An 18,915-nucleotide genomic window follows, 5' to 3' on the forward strand; every position below is an offset into this window, starting at 1 on the left:
TTTCTCGAGGGTTTAAGGTTTGTATCTCCATAACCCTAAAAATCCCCCTAGATCCCCTGTATACTCCAGCTGAGTCATCCGCGTGAGGCCAGACCGCGGATCTGCTGCGACTGGATGCCGATCCGACTGGAGGAAGCAGATCGAGAGCGGTTGTGGTTCAGATCGACCAGTATGGTAAGATGTATACCTGAATCCAATCAAGAGTGATCGATCCGTGTGGTTTGTAGTGTGACCATCCCGATCCTTCTCGCGATAAGCGTACCTAGTGTCGCCCCCTGTTCTCGGCCAGACCGGGAACGGCCGATGCCTGAGGCTTGCCGGATGCGTGACCTGGGCCTTGTTTGCTTTCAACCTTCTTTTTCTCTCCTCGAGTGTCCTCCCCCACAGTCTTTCTCTTTTCTCTTCTCTTTCTTTTCCATTTGAGTTTGTGCGTTTACTTCTTTCCTCCTCTCCTTCATTATTTTCCGAATCGCCTTCATTCCCCCACCTCTTTGGCCCCCAGTGCTCTCGCCTGCGGTGCGGCCTCCTGATTCTGCGACAAAAACTAGACCTGATCTGGCTACCTTCAGGCTGCAGCTGGGTCTGCACTCTACTTCTTTACTCGAGCACTCTTCCAGCGAGGGGTCTGCAGGCCTAATAACCCCCGTGCCTTTTCACCGAACGCCCCCCAATTTCTCCCACGCTCGGTCGACCCTTGCGTGTGATCTCCCACCCTTTCCGGTACCGCCCCGTGGTTTGCTCTTTTTTGCCCGCCCCCCTCGATCTCCGTGCCTTGTGTATGGAACACCGATCAGAAGGGAGTCTCTGAGGAGGAATACTGTGTCTGGAAAAAACCGAAACCTCATGAGATCATGACCACCGTTGCCCCGTCGCCCAACTCCCCGCCCGATCTGTCGGGGTCCAAGTCTTCGAAATCGTCCTCCTTCCACTCCTCCCAAATAGACGAGCCCGACAGTATCTTCACGGATGCTTCCAACTTCGAGGAGATCGGCTTGGGGGATGATGCTGAGCTTCCCGATGTGGACCAAGCGACCCCTTATGGCCGGGCGGGCGTGATCGCGCGCTCGTCCACCACCAGGATGGTCAACAAAAGTCCGTCCGCGACAACTCGCGATTTGACTGCTACGCCAAAGCCCCGGAGGCCCTACCCGTCTATGCACAACCAAATCAACGGAGCAATCAAGACGCCTCAGTCCTCAGGCTCCCTGAACGCGAAGACCCGGAACAGAGGGGACTCAACTAGCACCGTCAATTCGCCCAACCTCACCCCAAACCAGCCCCGCCGGTCACGATCCACATCGCCATTGCGGCCATTGTCCAGCCGCTCAGCATCGACGACCAGCCTGGCGCTGTCTCCTCTGTCTGCTCGGGTCCCTGTTTCGAAACAACCCTGGCAACCGAATCGCAAGTCGCTTCGTGACTTAGAGGAGGAATATCATGATTCCGATGATGACCTTCCGGATGATGCAAGTCTGTGGAACGTGCCAATCTCTCCCCGGCCGGTCCAGGAGCGCCCTCCGTCCCGCAATCCCAGCCCGAATAGTCGCAGTCCAGGCCGGCGCCCGCTGCCCTTTGGGCATACGGTGGAAAATAAAGGATCGCAATCATCGCAAAATGCTTCAAAGGCTGCCCGCATGAAGCGCACAACGCAACGGTCGAGCTCTGCCGGGCCGGAGCGTGGGCAAATCTCACCGCGCAACCCCCGTGCCTACTCGTACAACAGTTACTTGTCAGACTTGTCGGAAGAAGCTAAGATCATTACCGAGGCTTTGGAATACCACGCAGACGAGAATAGCCGCAAGCGCGAGGAGTCCGTGCAGAGCGGCCTGTCCTCGCGGAAGTCGAGCTCCGATTCGCAGCAGAATTCAAACGGCCTCATTGAACTTCCGCCGGTGCAAAAGTCCAACATCATGGTTGATCCGTTGCCGATTAGCAAGGAGAAGGAGAAGGTGTTGACGCGGACGCGCCCTAGCTGGTTGCCGCCCAAGGACCAGAACGAAGAGAAGAAACATTTGAAGGAGTACAAGCAGATGATGGCGCAGTCGCGCGAAGCTGGTGAGTTTCCTGTCAGAAATCTTGTGCTATCTTTTGGCTGACTTTCTCCTGCAGAAAAACGCAGAGCTTCCCGGGCCGCATCCGCCCAGTGTGAGAAGGACAGCACGCGAAATGCGCTCCAGAACATCTGGGATGAGCATGTGTTTCCCAATTGGGACCGAATCTTGCGTGAGCCTCGCACTCGAGAGCTGTGGTGGCGTGGGATTCCTCCCCGAAACCGTGGAGCCATATGGAGCCGCGCCCTTGGCAATGAGCTGGAATTGACCGAAGAAACGTTCATCAAAGCACTACAGCGTGCCAAGGGCTTGCAAGCCAAGACCGATGCAGAGCCCAGTAAGGACTGCAAACGAATGCTCGAATCCTTTGATGCGATCCAGGCAGACGTCTCCAAGGCGTTTCCGGACCTGAATCTCTTCCAAGAAGGCGGACCACTCCGCGAAACCCTGGTTGATGTACTGCAGGCGTATTCCATGTACCGCAGCGACGTGGGATACGTACACGGCCTTCACACAATCGCCGCTCTGCTCGTTCTCCAATTCCCCACCCCATCCTCAGCGTTCCTTGCCATGGCCAACGCTCTCAACCGCCCGCTCCCCCTAGCCTTTCTAACATGGGACCGCGGCGCAATGGCGCGCACATACAAATTGGCCTCGGACACAATGCGATACAAATTCAACCGACTGTCCGTCCACCTCCACGAGACATTGCAGCTATCCGATGAGGAAATCTGGGAACCCATGTTCCGCTCTCTCTTAACCAACGGCCTAGACCTCGAGCGCATCTCCCGCGTCTGGGACTGCTGGGTCTTCGAAGGCGACCGCATCATGATCCGCTCCGCTGTTGCTCTCATGGGCTGTCTCCAGGCCCAGCTGTTCTCGTTCCAACAGCCGGATGACCAATCTCGTGCCGCTGTCCGCGATATCCTGGGCTGGGGGCCCCGTCAGCTCGGCACTAATGCCCAAAAGCCGAAGGAGCGCCACAGTGCTCCCGCCGCGGCAGGTTTTGGTGGTGGCCAGGTTGTTAATCCCGGCGTCGGTGATTACTGGGTTCTTACTGCTGCGGGCAATGAGGATGGATTTATGCTTGAGGTGCGGGAAGCGGGCAAGGTCCGGCAAAAATAGCCTAAACCCATCATCTTACTTTGCTCCACCCCTCGGCACTAGTTACTCGGCTTTCTCTCGCTTTCTCGTCTCAACCCTTTTTTTTTTGTCGAATCCGCACCGGGCTACCCTCACTCGCTCGCTTTATGCACCCCTCGTTACTCAAGCCACTTTTTGTTAACTAGCTGATCGTTCAGCGTGATACATCGCATCAAATAGATCCCCCAATACTCATGTCTTGTCATTGACCTGCATGTTCTCTTTCCCCTCTTTTGTCCTTGCTGTCCCTATGAACCTCGAAAACGTGTATTCTTACCACTTACTATCCTGATGTGTCTCTTCCTTTGCAAAGCCCGATCCTCTTACTCATTAGTAGGCCGCAATCAACGCCTTCTTATTTCCATTTGGCAGTGCACACTGGTCATTTGTTATTGTAGGAGTTTACTTCCCCACAGCTTCTGAATATTGTAGTTCATCAGGCAGGGAAACATGAGTTGGTTTTTTAATAGGAACCTAAGCATCATATTGCACACTTCGTTTATTGTACTCGTGTATCGACACCAGATGAAAATTACATAGTATTCCAGTCTTCACTGTACATTCACACAGTTCCAGCCCGAGCCGTAACGCTTCCTACATTAGTGGCTCCCTCACCCGCTCCCTCTCCCAAACCCCATTCCTCGACACCCCTAGATGATCTAGACAAACTTGCGGTGCACCTGGACCTTGACGCAGCTAGGGTTCTGGGGCTTGGCGGTGGCATCACCCAAGACGAAGTTCAAGGTGTGGTACACATATCCAGAATAGTTGTACTCGCAGGCATACCAGTTCTTCAGGACCTTGACCTTGGTATCCGTAGGAGGGGTCACGGTGTCATCGAGGTAGCTGAAAATGACCATTGCACCGGTCCCTTCCTCGAATGCCACGTACTGGGATTCGTAGCTGGGCTCGAACAGAGGCAGAGCAACATTGGTGCCTGGGTCGACGTAGAAGCTCATGGGCTCAGAATCGGCTTGGGGCTCTGCAAACCAAACAGATGTTAGTGATGCCCTCCATCGCAGATGCACGAAGCACTCAAAAAAAGGGGGGGGGGGGGGGGGGGGGGGGGCGCCATGTACCGTTTCCAACAGGCAAGTTCCAGACCAGGAGGCCAGAGGTGGTATAGCCCTTGACGGGCGAAGATCCCTTGGTGGTGTTGAGGAAGTAGCGGGAGCTGTCGCCACCGGTAACGCAGAGCGATTCAATAGCGGCGCCTTCGTGGCACGACGCGAGCAGCTTCTTGCCGTGGATCGCCTTGTTGGAAGACTGAATCATCAGCTCAAAAGGCTTCGACTGGATGGTCTGGGCGACGGCGGCGTGAACAAGCGCCAGGGCAGACAGAGCGGCGGCGAACTTCATTTTTGCGGGGATGGCGAAAAATAATGGATGGAATGGTCAAAAGGGGGGTTTGTTATGGGTGAGTTGATCACTGTCAAATAAATGGATTGTCTGGGTTGGAGCAAAAAAGAGTGACTGGGGGAGGTGAGGTTGTCCCTTTATATGACTTTTTTGGCAAGGTTGAAGCTATCGTCTGTTTGCGCCCGGTTACCAGGATGTGAGACATCAGGCTGACAAACTCTTGGGGATTTCCTGTTTAAGGAAACTGGCTCCGTATACCCCGCCTTGAGATCGTGCCGAGCGGGCCCCTTAACTGGTAGGCAATTGGTGCTCTTATGGCTGTGTCTCACTCCAGTTCAACCCGTGCCCACTACGATGACGTTGCGGGCCCAATAAGTCCGTGAAGAACCCATAGGTTCTCGAGAGCTGCCGATGCCAGAAAGGGTAATAGGTATTCAGCAATTGTCGTACTCTACAGATGTCTTACACCGGGTAATTCAACGCGATCTTTTTCCGCCCCTCCGCTAGATGGTTGGCTTGAAAGACGCTGAGACCTGCAGATCGTAAGCAGAGACACTATTCTTAGGCGGGCGCTCCGTCTTCCACTCTCGCCGATCGGTCGTTCCGCAAAGTGCCTTTTCGCGTAATTTCATCGACACTCGATGCCGCTAGCATCGGATATTTCCTACTCCCTGCATATCCCTCATACGTGCCCTCGCACTTCTAGTACAGTTATTCTTCTGATTTCTAGCGGGCGCTCCATGACAAATAATGTCCTGCTCTTTCGTCGAGTCTTGCCCATACTTAAGATGAATCAGCCAGCCTTACGCCACAAGCTTGTTGGTGGCCTTAGCTACGGATTGATCCGCTGTGATCCGCGCTGACATTCACTTCAACTCAGCACGTCCTCCTGGTCCATTTCATTTCGCCCATTTCATTCCTGAAAGTATCTCGATAGAAGCCAACAAAGATGAGCGACCTCCCACAGCTGCAAGGCGATGTCATCCTTTCGGACCCCTCTACACCACTATACCGCTCAGTCTCGAGATGGTCTGACTCGGGCATTCTTGAACGTCCTGCTCTTACCATTGTTCCGGAATCCGAAGAAGATATTCTGGTCGCCATAGACTACTGCAGGAAGAATGCACTGCAATTGTTGCCTGCTGGCGGTGGGCATGGCTCATTTGTCCCAGTAACCTCGAAGACACTATATCTCGACTTGAAAAAGTTCGATAAGGTTGAAGTAGACAGCAACGCTCAGACAGTCACCGTGGGAGGTGGAGCTGTGACTAGTCAGCTGGTTAAGGCATGTACTGACCAAGGATTTTACACCACATGGGTCAACAGCAATGCGGTTGGTGTTGTCGGGAGTATACTAGGTGGAGGTAACGTAAGTCGCTTACCGAGGACTGCCCTCGTTGTGAAGTACTAATACAGGCTCACGTAGCCGACCATGGGTGGATTACATGGGATGATGGTTGACCATGTTCTTTCCGTCCGTCTGATCACTTCTGAGGGGCGACCAGAGGAAGTCAGCCCCTCGTCGACTGGCGAGAGTCTCGCACTGTTCAATGCCCTGTGCGGAGCGGGCAACGGACTTGGAGTGATCACCTCACTAACAATGAGGATATTTCCCCTAAATGATCTTCAACTGTCGGGAGATGGGGTTTGGACCCGCAGGCTCATCTTTCCAGGGTCGGCGATTGATCTTGCGGCCAGAGTGTTTGATAAACTTCAACCTCCTCCCCCACCGATGGTTGTAGCTCTGGTTTGCGCAAGAGCGCCACCAACTGCACCCAAGCCAGGTGCACCAATGATTATTCTCACAGTGACCTATTATGGCCCGCCGGATCATGCAGAAGCGACCGTCCCGGTCTTATTCGATGATGAAACCGTCGCCAAAGCTATCACCGCACAAACAGTATTGACACCCTTGCCCAAAATAAACGATGGCCTTGCACATTTTGACGTGCACGGCGGATTCAAAGACATCCAATCCGCTTTAGTTAAGGAGACCAGCTCGGCGAGCATCGTGACTGCATTCGCCAAGTGGCTTGATTTCACCACGCAATACGAGGATGCAAGACGTACCACCGTAGTTTTGAGTAGCTTCAACACTCAAAAGCAAATTGAGATCAGCAACACGGCGGAAGGGCGGGCGAGATACTGCAGTCACCGTGACAGAGGAATTCAAGCATTGATCATCAGTTGGTTCACGGAAGAGAGGACCAAGTCGGCCGCAGCAGATTTTGCCAAAGAAGTCAAAGCCTTGTACAGGCAGAGCCGATCCGCTTCAGAACCACCGCGAACCATTCTGAACAACCTTGGTCCTGACGCCGAACTGAGTGAGCTGCATACGGAGGACAGAGTCGGAGAGTTGAGGAGATTGGCCAGTGTCTGGGATCCTACTGGCCTTTTCTGGAACCCATGGAACTAGGAATAATTCGATTTATACATGTCCTTATCAGGCTTCCATTGACTGAAATAAGATTGTGCAGTCTCGAAGGCAAATCAAGAAGAAATACACATCAGGAGACGATATCTACGGAGCGCAGCTCGACCTTTCAAAGTGCCGAGGCTGGGGGCTGCAGAAGCAATAGCTACACTTGTCTTGAAGAATCTGTCAGCCAATGATCATCTTCGTGCTCAGCTTCTGCTGAGTGATAGGATCTGCGCCCCGTTTTTAAGTTAAAGAAATTCATTACTGGCCAAGGAGTAATTGTGCAGCAAGTCTATATTTAGAGTGCGGCACTATTTTGTGGGACCGTCCACGACCACATTCGGCCCCCCGAAATCCCCTTTCAAGAACGGTGTCAGGAGATTGCCGTCTAGAATCTCCGTCTTTCTTTTTTCAAGCTCATCTACGTCCCAGTTTGCAGAAACGTACTTGCCCGACAGGAATTTCTTGTCGCCACTTGACAGCCATACCGAAGCTCCTCCACATAGTTCGGGAGTGTCTCTCATAAACGGCGCAAGGAATGACACACTGCATCCCATATCGGTGGGGACGATACCTGGATCCAGGGAGACCGAGGTAATAGCCGGGTATTCAGCATTCAGGTACGCTGTGAACTTAGTCACAGCTAGCTTGGACATAGAATAAGAGCTCATGCCGTCTGGGGTACCCAGAGATGCCAGCGAAACCAGACTGATGATCGTTGTGGGCGCTGATGGATTGGAGCCAGTCTTTTCTAAGAAAGCTTTTGTGGCAACAAATACTCCCTTGACGTTGGTTTCCTTTTGTTGCGAGTTCTTAGCTTAAGTGCACCATCTCAATCTGCGGGGGTTCATTTCTCGAAGGTGAAGGAGTTGCGGTTTCCAACGACTAAGAAAACTCACCTGAGTCTTCCACCAAGAATCTAGGTCCGAATCCATAATACCTTTCAGGGGAGCAAGTGTGCCTGCATTGTTGATGAGGACATGCGGTACACCGAACCGGGTCACGATTTCTTGCAAAGCGTTCTTCACGCCCGCCTCATCAAGGACATCAACTGTAATCGAGAGCACTTGTGTCGCTGGATTGCATTCTTTGACGAGTTTCTCTGTCACAGCAAGGTCGGTAGCAGACCGTCCAAGGAGGATGATGGCTGCGGCATTGGCTCGAGCGAAGGAAGCTGCAAAAGCCTACCTGCTTATCAGAAATCTGCGGCAGATGTCACGACAAGTCATTTCCTTACCAATCGTCCTAATCCGCGGCTTCCACCGGTAATAACGACCACCTTGCCAGCTTGGGAGAGCTCAGGGCGAGTGGGGTCTATCGCTGGATATATATCTCGATGAGTCTGGGTCGTGAAGGCACCCTCTTTCACGAACAGGTCGGGATCAATGCCGGTGGTAGTCATAGTTTGTTCGGCCTCTTTTGGTGGTTGATAGATCTGTCAAAATCGACGGTGCGAATAACTATAATTGAAGTGCAATTCACGAAGGAACAAATCTCTGATTAAATCAGTCCAGGAATGCCCAACAATTATGGGGGCCAAACCAACTGATAGAAACTAGTTCAAAATAGGAAATAAAGAGGGGTGGAGCGTCCAATTCTTGACAAGATCCTCTGGGTGATTGTGGGTGTGCGGCTGCAATATATAGATCAAATGAAAGAAGAAGGGATATATGAAGTACTGTGTAGAAGGGGCATAAGCGGAGGGGCATAAGCCGGGGGGTCTGAGGCCAAGCCGTTGGAACACCTGGTGTCTGGGGCTCGAGACCCATGACGTGCTTTGTCCGACCCAATCGACTTTGATTGAATATTGTGTACTTGCATTCTTCCTACACCCATCGACACTATGTCCTCGACGGCGAGTCGTGTATTATCGCACCTAGGCGTCCTCCATGGATATGTATGGCGCTCGCTTTACCCACCGATTGTCTGTAAGGCGTCCCGCCTCGTGGGCTTCGAGTCCATCTCACCCCCCCAAAACAGGTAATAAATAAAATAGTCTCATCTTCATTGGTGGCCTAGCCAGCGGTCTCTGCCCGTACCCTCCGTATCCAAAAAAGCCGAAGCTCTGGATCGTCGACTGGAGTAGCTCCTAAGCGAACCGGGATGTCGAGGTTCATGGGGCCTGGGCGGGACAGGGCTGATGCGCGCGAGTCCCTACGGCCGCGAGATTGGAGCACGGCCATTGTCAGAGGGCGTTGCTGGCAATGGGTGATATGGCCTGAGCGCTGGTGATGTCTTATCAAAAAGGAAGGTCACTGGCTCACTCGGTATGCCCACTAGGTCCGAGATAGCACAGGATGGGTTAGATACAGGTATCCCTGTCAAATATACTCCGTAGCACGTACGACGTCCCAAAATGGAAGTGCACATTGTGAAATTAATAATCATCAGATTAGGATAAATCTGGGAAAGCCCAACAACTGAACTAAATCATAATTGTCTAGTACAAATAGGAAATGCGGTGAGGGTCCAATCCTTGACAATCCCTATTAGCGTAGATCGACGCGCAGTCGGCTGCTCTTTACATCTTCAGCAATTGGTCAACTTCTATGATCCTTCCGGAACTTTCGTCCAGAAGTTCCTTGATCATAGCCCTTGCGAGATGGTCATCTTCAATCGCGGAGAATGCCGAGCAAAACAGCTTCATCAGTACATTAGAGTTAGAGGATATGATCAAGCTTGGCCGGACGCAAGAGACCGCAAATACGTCCCTTTCCTTGTCTGCAATGTCCGACAAGTGCTTCTCGGTGTAACCCTGAATTGCTATCAGCCCTAAACTTTAACGTACGATTGGAAATCGGATGTCACCAACCTTAATTCTTCTAGTGTCCTTCATGAGCCACAAGGGTTTCTTCTGATCCCATTCTGCCCAAATTCCGCTACAAAAGACAAATTTGAACTTCTTCCCATTGAGTGCCGGGGCTAAGGTCTCCATAAAGGCATTTGCAGCAGTAAGTGCGTAGTCGTGAACTTTTTGGCACGTTTCTAGGTCAGGGAACCGGAAAGCGGGCCCTCCGATCGTCCTGCTCACCTCTATTAGTACTCGGAGACTAGTGACTATTGGTGTTAACGCACCATATGCAGCCTTCCGCACCGCTAAGCTTTTTTAAGAGCTCTGCTGGATAGCTTCCGAAATCTTCGTGAATGATCACAGTGGCTTTGGGATTCTCAGAGATGTCTGTGGCTAGAGGCTTCCGCGTTAGAATCAACGCGCTTGTGATGGCGGGGTTGTTAAGGCATTGGCGCACTACCGCGCTACCCACAAAGCCAGTAGCGCCAGTGATGATGACTCTCATTTTGAAGCTGCGATGAGAGGTTCGACGAGAGTTTCGAGGACAGAAATTTGTAGGTTAACAAATGGTACAGGTATATAAGGCAGAACGCAAGCACTCCGGCGTAACCAAACCCCGATCGGTGACGTAGTGCATTTTGTCAAATTCCGGGGTTGCTATCCTCCCGCCATCGGGATGGTTCAGAGCCGGATCCGCTGTCATTGTTAAGTAGAGAAATTTGGGAAACTGGTGTCTTAACACGCTGAAACCCGGCTTTCCAGCCATGAGAAAGCCTTATAGGTCGCTCTAAGTTTTCTTAGAAGCTTTTAATCTATTGATTACTATGACTGTACGATATCCCGAGATTCGATACGCCCTTTTAGACTGGGGCAAGAGACAGACAGCGCCGCAGTGGGGCGCTGCACGTGGCGGATCGGCGGCCGCTTCCCAATATTTGACCGCGGCATTATCGAGTTCTTTCAATATCTGCTAGCATGATTTGATCATGGACCTCAAGTATTGATTCACAATCCCGCCGTAGTTCCCTTTCCAACAATAGTATAACCATATTCGGCATATGTAAGTTTGAACGAAGCACTATACGCCCGGCAACTTCTAAAATGTCGTATATTTTCGGTCGATAATTTCCTCTAATTGTCCTTTTAGTTGACGCACTAAGTCCTCCGTTAATAGGATACCTAGAAGAATCATCACGACCAGGTTAATGGAGCATCACATTTAGGTAGTAGTCCTTAAACAAGCAGTCGTTCTATAGCCCAAGCAGATACAGCTGAGTGCAGGATTGTACATCGTAGCACATATCGGAGTGCGAAGGGATTTGTTACAACCCCCCCCCCCCCCCCTTGGGAATCTAAGAACAAATGTGGTCGAAACTGGTTATCCAAAGAGGAAGGTCCGACCGTACTGCGTGCCTGCATTCCTAATCACGCAAAGATGAATGGAATACCCATCAAGCACAGACATAGTACTCAGGCAATGGAGGTCTTCGGCTCTTAGAGATCCCAGAAGGGGTATTGAACTGACGCTGCGACACTTTTTGGGCACAGACGCTAGCGCCCCGGCTCTGGCTGGACACTAATCATCCATGCTATTCCCAACGCTTCATTCCGTCCGTAGAGACTGGCACGATAAGATGACTAACAAGAATGGCAAACTCGGATTCAATATGAAGATAAAAAAGGGAAGCAAACTACATCGGGCAAATGAACAACTGATTGGTTGATTGCGAACATGAATACACAATCTGGTTTTCACGTCCGTGCCCAGGGCTGATAGATTGTGGGTGCCTAGAAAAGGAACCGTTTAGAATGGCACCGCTCAACTAGCGTGTCGCTTAACCATTTGTCTAGTTTCTAGAGATGGTTGAGTGTCGATGACTTGCTTACATTTGGATCGAGCAGAACCCAACGTATCTTGGTCTGGTGAGGTTATTGACAGACGATGCACACGGAGGGCCAGGTCCAACTAGGTAGTAATAATACCGCCCCCGATACTCAAGTCAGCATTACTGGTCTCCGAGGACCACTCCTGCAATCTGGTCTGCCTACTTTTTCGTAATTAATTAATTATAAATCACGCGGTGTAATAATAATCGCCCCCCCTCCTATGGCCAACTTTTCCCCTCTGTTTTCCCCACTCCCTCTCCCCAATTCGATCATTTCTGACCTCTTCCACGCCCTATTATCGGCTCGCTTGGCAATATCTTGTCGCGTGGAGCAGCACGTTAGTCAAAGGCTTGGTGTGGATAAGCCTCTACCGGTGCGCCACGCACCAATCGCGGTGGGCAATTGACCAACGCCCCGCCCTGGACCAACTTCCTCTTGGGACCATGCAGGAACGTGTTATCGATCGTCCGCGGTGATTGGCCCCGTCCCTCGCCGGTAACTCGGCACCGTCGCGTGAGACCAATCTCCGCGGTCGCATCGACGAAACCACGCGAGATGCCCAAGTGAGTTATAAAAGGAGGAAGGATCGGGTTTTTGATTTCCAGGCCAGGACTGCTTCCATTCCGATTTCGCTCAACCTACCTTTGCGATCTTGTTCGAGATGGTGTTTGTTGCCGCTCTTCTTGTCGTGGCCGGTCTGGCGAACGGGGCGACCATCACCACGTCAGAGCCCGCCGTGGCCGCAATTGACCAAGCCCAGGCCACTACCGTGCCCCAAACCTGGACCTCAAATGTGAAAGGCAAGGCGTTTGACCGTTTCTACCAGATCTGGTTGGAGAATGTCGTATGTTTTCCTCGTGTGCTATGCTTTGTTGATCCGTGCCAACCGTACTAACCTGGTCGCAGGACTACAGCAGCGCCGCGGGCAATGCTGACCAGCAGTGGTTGGCGAGCAAGGGTATTAAATTGACCAACTATTATGGTGTCGGCCACACCTCTCAGCCCAACTACTGTGCCGCTGCTAGTGGTGACAACTACGGCATGGACAATGGTGAGTGAACCGACTTGGAGAAAGAGGGACTAGGATCTCCTCGTTTTCTGGCGCCGTTCAAAAGCTAATGCCGAATTCCAGATCTCTTCCACGACATCCCGTCCAACGTGTCGACGATCGCTGATTTGCTGAATACCAAGGGTATCTCATGGGGCGAGTACCAAGAGGCTATGCCCTATGCAGGCTTCCAGGGCTACAACTATTCCAACCAGAAGACCTATGCCGATGACTACATGCGCAAGCACAACCCTCTGGTGATCTTTGACCAGATCTCCAGCAACGACACTGCTCTGGGCTTGATCAAGAACTTCACTTCGTTTTACGATGATCTGAACAACAAGCAGCTGCCGCAGTGGGCCTTCATCACCCCCAACATGACCGATGATGCCCATGACACCAACATCACCTTCGGTTCGCACTGGCTCCGAGGCTTCGTGTCGAACCTCATGGATAACACCTACTTCTGGAACAACACTCTGCTGCTGTTGACTTTCGATGAGACCGAGACCTACAACGTCCCTGAATCCGAAATTTACAATGACCGCAATCGTGTGTTCAGTATCCTCCTCGGCGGTGCTGTCCCTAAGAACATGGTTGGCACCACGGACGAGACCGTCTACACCCACTACTCGAGCATCGCATCCGTCGAGGCTAACTGGGGCTTGCCGTCGCTGGGTCGCTGGGACTGTGGTGCGAACCTGTTCAAGCTGGTCGCCGACAAGGTCAACTACACTAACTGGGACGTCGACGCCAACAGCCTGTGGCTGAACCAGTCTCTTCCCGGCCCGCTGGAGCGCTGGGGCTATTCGCAATACCGTGCCAGCTGGCCTGTGCCCGCCACAAGTGGCTCGTGCTCGGCTGGCCATGGTATTCTCCAGTCAGTGGTCGACGCCTACAAGGGCCGCGCCCCGACTTACAACTACACCTCGCCCTTCCCCTACGACGCTGGGTTTGGCCTGGATACCGGTGTTTCTTACTCCCGAAATGGTAAGACCTATGTGTCTGGCGTCAATTCTACCGGTACCGTCGGCTATGATACGAATTCCACCACCAGCGCTGGCTCGAATTCGACCACCGGCTCTAGCTCTGCCGCTTCCGCTACAGTCTCGAGCACCAGTGCTGCTGGCAATCTAGCCATTCCTGCCATCAGCTCTTTGGCTGTTATTTTGAGTGTCTTTCTTGGTCTTTTGTAAACACAGCCAGTTGACATGACGGGAACTTTCATCGTTGGCATAAATTGACTATATCTTTGGTTTATCTCCAGTCATGAAGAAGCAAAAATGGTTTATGTTTTAATGCACATGTTCAAGTTATCTTATTCTTCCATTGACTCGCAATTGACGTCAAATATCAAGTCTCGTAAGAAGCGATTAGAGGTTCCAACTCTATCTAGTGCAGGAGTAGGTCATATATGGTGGACCCAAGAGGTCGCCGTTATCATAGCTCACCGGCAAGCCAAGAGTGACAGGCTAAGATATAGAAAATCCAGGATTGCGCGTAATGTTCAATCGCCCCTCCAGGGGGTCTGATGCACGGAGCTGGGAGATTGGATAGGTGATGCTGCCTCGAGATCTAGCGAAAGGTCGCCTTTTACGCTATTATTTGTCTCTTCGTAAGGGTTGAGGTCCACACGGCTATCAGGAAGTGGTCAGCAAGATTCTTGTCGTATGAGTATTGTCAAAGCTGAAGAGAAACATACCACACGGGACAAGTACCCGACACTCTGAGCAACCAATAATCGACACACTCCTTGTGAAACTGGTGACGACAAGGCAAAACGCGCAAGTATTGTTTCTTCTCAAAATCATCTGTGCAAATGGGACAAGTCGAATGGCATGTCTCGATCGTCACAGACGGTTTCGTGTCGAATGGCGTAGCAATTGGCTGAGAGAATTCGTATCCAGCCTCTGCAGACTTTGTAAACCCCTCAGAGCTTGTCCTTTGGCTGCTTGAAGGAGTATCATTGGCGTCGTCGTATTGGATGATGGGAAGCGTGTCCAACATTGATCGAGGAATACCCCGTACTCGACTTTGTTTGGCCAACAGAGGACTGCGAAGCAGCGATCGCTGATACCGTACACGGAAAACTGCTATTATGACGCCTGCCACGGCCGCGACTGCGGCTAATGCCGCGACAACATAGAGTGTGATCTTTTCTGGTTGGGAAAGACCAGAATTGGAAGTTGAGCCTGTTGATCTCGTAGAGAGAATGGAGCTCTCTTGCATGAGACTGTCAGGATTGGCGATGTACATGGCCTAGGCATTGCTCGTTAGTTTCTGGATTTGTGCCAAGCAACAAGATATTTCTGGAATATACTGACTTTGATATTTGTGTCTCAATTAATTATTAATTAGGTGAGGATGTGAGACTTGTCCCGAGGAGGTGATTCTGAGAAAAGACCGTGTTGGGAGGATTTTACATATGACAGATCATTCTTAGAAGTGATATGAAGGGTCAGAATCGTAGCAGTAGCAGAAAAGAAAAAACGATTGAATAACAGCCATCCGTATTCCTTTTATATTCTGAAGTCGGCAGCGGCCGAGTTCGCAAAGTCGCCCGCATGAATTCCGGAAATTCGGGGCTCCGCAATTAAGCTTCGCGTGGCATTAGGTAATCAACTAGAATTGATCGCGCAACGACTTAAAACGTTAATCCACCTGCTCATCTCGCGCGGTCGCCGTCAAGATGCGGGTCTCACAGCGTCAACCACTTGCCTGTCAAGGTAAGGCCGATGATCACATGATGAGGAAACCCCTGCTGACAGTTTCGCAGAGTGTTCAAAGCAAAAAAGAAAATGCGACAAAAAAATTCCCTGCTCAAGGTGCCGACAGCGGAACCTTCATTGTTCAAGGGAGGTAGTGCAAATTCGCAAGAAGGGCTCGCAAAATGAAGCAGAGATTGAGTTTCTAAGCTCCGTCGTGGCGGAGCTAGAAGAGTCGTCGCCCGAATCATCACATTCGACCATTCAAAGGTTGAAAGACCGAATCTCTCAACTGCATTCTAGTAATGATCTTTTGCAGCCAGAGAGCCTCGAGACATCACCAGAAAGAAGCTCGTCCGCATTACGTGGGAGAAAGCCAATACGATTTGATTCGAGCAATGCCGCTTCAAATGAACCAAATCTGTCCCTGCCAACCGCTATTGAGCATCTTGCGTGGGGTCGAAATTCCGCCGACTGCTTTCCACATAGGAAATGTGCATGCCCTTATCAGCGGTATGGTGAACCATTTTTATCCTTGAACAGCCAGTCGTTTCAGTTTTGGGGGTCTGCCTTGATGTCAATTGTCCAAGTCCCAGATACCGCCGTTGCGGAGAAATTAGTCCGGTTCCATATCTTCCATCTCGGATGGCACCACAACTGCCTCCATGGTCCAACCTTCTTAGAGCAGTGCCAAGTATTCTGGGCCAGCGGGAGGTGCGATCATCCCTTGTGGATGGCACTTTATCTCTCGGTCTTGTCGTCCACGATTTGCTCGATTCAGAACAGCGACCAAGTGAAAGATTCCCTTGGTCTCAATTCTCAGTCTTTGCAGTCTTCTAAAACACTCTTTTTCAACATGGTTCAAGTTCTGTACAGCTCTGACTTTCTTCAAAATATCTCGTTCCACGCCCTGCAAGCCATTGTCATCTCCACCGAGGCGGCTCATATCCTCGGTTTGAGTCAGCTAAACGCAACTTTGTTCAACGCCGCCGTTCGCATCGCCGAATGTCTCGGCGTCCACAAGATTAAGGACCATTCAACTTCATCAGCACAAACAGAAGAACAGTGGGCGGAGCGAGTGGAGCGCGAAGTCGGCAAGAGGGTCTGGTGTCAAATGGTGATCCAAGACCATTTTGCCATCCCTTTCACTGATACATACAGCATCTCTCCAGCGCATTTCTCAACAGGCGTTCCGCTGAATGCAGATGATCATGATCTACTTGGAATGCCAACAAATGTTCCAACAGTCAGTTCATTTGCCCGCGTTTTAGCAAAGCTAGCGGCTTTGATGCCAGAGCTAGACGATGGACTGGGTCCGATGCGACAGCGAAAGCCCCTCCACGAACAGTACCTTCATGTCATGAGAACTGATCAGAAGATGAAGGCTCTTGTGAAAGATATACCATCATTTCTACTCCGCCCAGATAGGGAGAAAGACGCGCAAGTGCCGTGGTTACCAATTGCTCGCAGGAGCTTTGCGATTACAACGGCCGAGAAGATCATCATGGTCCATCGGCCTTTCCTCTTCCACGCTTTTGTTTCGCGGTTGTACAGCTATACAAGACGTACCTGCGTGGCAGCCGCAACAACAATACTGCGTGAACACGCAAAGCTAACACAAGACGACAATCCTTCAATATGGACCCACACGGCCTTTTGCATCACCGCAGCAGTTATTCTCTGCTTTGAGTTGAATGCAACCTCAGATACCCCGACCACCACCACCGAAACCTACAAGGCAGCCATCACCGCGGCACGGTCTCGACTTGCAATGCGGGAAGGCGATGTGCTTGCTCACCGAGGCGTCGCGCTAATTGACACCATTTTCTATTCTGAAGACTCAACCCCAAATACCGACAACTTGATCGATTTCAATCGCGCCTGTGCGCAGTTCTCGACGTTGACGCTCAAGTCGACATCTGACGAATTGCCCCTTTATGGGGTATTGGGAGATTCGGTTGAAAATAAAATTGAAACCTATGATCATTTGAATCTGGGAACCGATGTCGATTTTGAATTTGATACCTGGTTCAATGGTATTTTTTATGGTGTAGGGGGGTGATCTATAGCCATATATCGAAATCAACAAATTCAGTGTTGTCTCTATCTGGCCTTCTCATAGTAGCAGCAAAACAAAATCAAATCTGATCAACCCTCAGAGAGTAATTTATATAGTCGCCTGAGTCGTTGATTGAGCTATCCACAGAGTCCATGCCTCTCAAGTCGGATAAGTCATATTTTTAGTTGGCTGACCTTCCCCGACGCCAATACCGGGGTGACTATTAGCGGGCTTTAAAGAATCTTATTGGGTTATTATCGTGGTTGGTGCCTTGGGCACCGAACAGAATCACGAGAATAGGTCGGATTGAGGCAAACTCGTGGGTTCTCAGGGTTGGGTACTAGAGTGGATCCGATAAGGGTTCTTGGCACCCATTGATTCGTACAACTCCGTCTGACCGAATAGAAACAACCAATAAAAGTTTGTTTCCAACGAGTCTAACTAAATAAAGATGGCGTCCCGCGTGTTGCGGCTGGAATATGTTAGGTTCGTTTGATGCCCTACAAGAGCTAATGCCGACTGCTCGGGCCGTCCTATCCGCCCGCACCCAGGCAAACTTGGATCATCGTCCTTGGCGTAACTAGACCTACTAGACTCATGCGCACTGCCACCAGACAATAATACCGGTAGACTGAATATTTCTAATAATAGCATTAGAAGCCATGGCAAAATACCCCCTATTCCCTAAAGAATCAGGAAGTTTTGGGACCCCCGAATTTAGCGGCGAATAGGTTGGCCCTGATTAACTTTCACATTGGGCACTGATTGCGCCTTTCTCCAGGCGCTCCTGGCTGCAGGATGCTTGGCTGCAGGATACTTGCTTCCTACGGAGTGGGCGCCAATGGGTCTAAAATGTGACTGGCTACTGAAGGCTGTGCATTGCCATTATGACTCTCAAGAGCGTCTTTAATCTTTCATAAAGCGCGATCGTCGGGAGCTAATCCTGCTATCTCCCACGCACATATTTCGCTCCAGAGACATTTAAACGTACGAGCTAGACCATCATATCACCCTGTTCCGCCTCTTTTTTTTTTCTCGTCCCTTCTCGCCTGTTCTACTAGCACCTGCTTATATTCCCTATTTTCCCTCTGCAAACAGCGACACGAGAAATGACAGTATGTTTCTGAATCTGCGAACTCTTTTTACAGGCTGACTCGAGAGCTAACTTGATTGTGAATCAGAAAGATCGTCACCGTATCCACGACAGCACATTTTTAAAGCCCTCGCCCCCACGAACGGCACAGACTGATTCTTTGTTGGAACATGATCCAAAGGAGTTGAAAATCTCAGATTATATTCTGGACTTCTTAAAGTCTAATCGTCTCCTTGTTCTCCTCGGCCCACTATCCAGCCTACTCGGTCACGAGTTGAAAGAGGAGAAGAAGACCGTCATAGACCGCGACAGATGGGCCACAGCGCTCAGATCCGTCATCTACGTCGTCCCGCTTGCCGC

The 18,915-nt window shown here is 51.0% G+C and overlaps 6 protein-coding genes across 6 annotated transcripts; 4 read left to right on the forward strand and 2 right to left on the reverse strand.

The window, feature by feature from the left end:
• Positions 1-851: 851 nt before the first annotated feature.
• On the forward strand, positions 852-3,176 carry PFLUO_LOCUS2641 (uncharacterized protein; the record flags this gene model as incomplete). Its single annotated transcript, XM_073779803.1, has 2 exons — positions 852-2,055; positions 2,110-3,176. 2 exons carry the CDS (start codon positions 852-854, stop codon positions 3,174-3,176), a joined length of 2,271 nt encoding a protein of 756 aa, XP_073636721.1.
• Positions 3,177-3,853: 677 nt separating this feature from the next.
• PFLUO_LOCUS2642 (uncharacterized protein) lies at positions 3,854-4,553 on the reverse strand (the record flags this gene model as incomplete). The annotated part of the gene is made up of 2 exons (XM_073779804.1): positions 3,854-4,176; positions 4,274-4,553. The coding sequence occupies 2 exons, from the start codon at positions 4,551-4,553 to the stop codon at positions 3,854-3,856; spliced, it is 603 nt and encodes a 200-aa protein (XP_073636722.1).
• A 1,732-nt stretch (positions 4,554-6,285) lies between these two features.
• On the forward strand, positions 6,286-6,969 carry PFLUO_LOCUS2643 (uncharacterized protein; the record flags this gene model as incomplete). The annotated part of the gene is made up of 1 exon (XM_073779805.1): positions 6,286-6,969. The coding sequence occupies one exon, from the start codon at positions 6,286-6,288 to the stop codon at positions 6,967-6,969; it is 684 nt and encodes a 227-aa protein (XP_073636723.1).
• A 314-nt stretch (positions 6,970-7,283) lies between these two features.
• Positions 7,284-8,374, reverse strand: PFLUO_LOCUS2644 (uncharacterized protein; the record flags this gene model as incomplete). Its single annotated transcript, XM_073779806.1, has 3 exons — positions 7,284-7,769; positions 7,872-8,156; positions 8,210-8,374. The coding sequence occupies 3 exons, from the start codon at positions 8,372-8,374 to the stop codon at positions 7,284-7,286; spliced, it is 936 nt and encodes a 311-aa protein (XP_073636724.1).
• Positions 8,375-12,311: 3,937 nt separating this feature from the next.
• On the forward strand, positions 12,312-13,894 carry PFLUO_LOCUS2645 (uncharacterized protein; the record flags this gene model as incomplete). The annotated part of the gene is made up of 3 exons (XM_073779807.1): positions 12,312-12,494; positions 12,557-12,701; positions 12,783-13,894. 3 exons carry the CDS (start codon positions 12,312-12,314, stop codon positions 13,892-13,894), a joined length of 1,440 nt encoding a protein of 479 aa, XP_073636725.1.
• Positions 13,895-16,259: 2,365 nt separating this feature from the next.
• On the forward strand, positions 16,260-17,465 carry PFLUO_LOCUS2646 (uncharacterized protein; the record flags this gene model as incomplete). Its single annotated transcript, XM_073779808.1, has 1 exon — positions 16,260-17,465. One exon carries the CDS (start codon positions 16,260-16,262, stop codon positions 17,463-17,465), a length of 1,206 nt encoding a protein of 401 aa, XP_073636726.1.
• Between the last annotated feature and the right edge of the window lie 1,450 nt (positions 17,466-18,915).

This window comes from Penicillium psychrofluorescens (genome assembly GCF_964197705.1).
Source record: "Penicillium psychrofluorescens genome assembly, chromosome: 2".
Lineage (NCBI taxonomy): Eukaryota > Fungi > Ascomycota > Eurotiomycetes > Eurotiales > Aspergillaceae > Penicillium > Penicillium psychrofluorescens.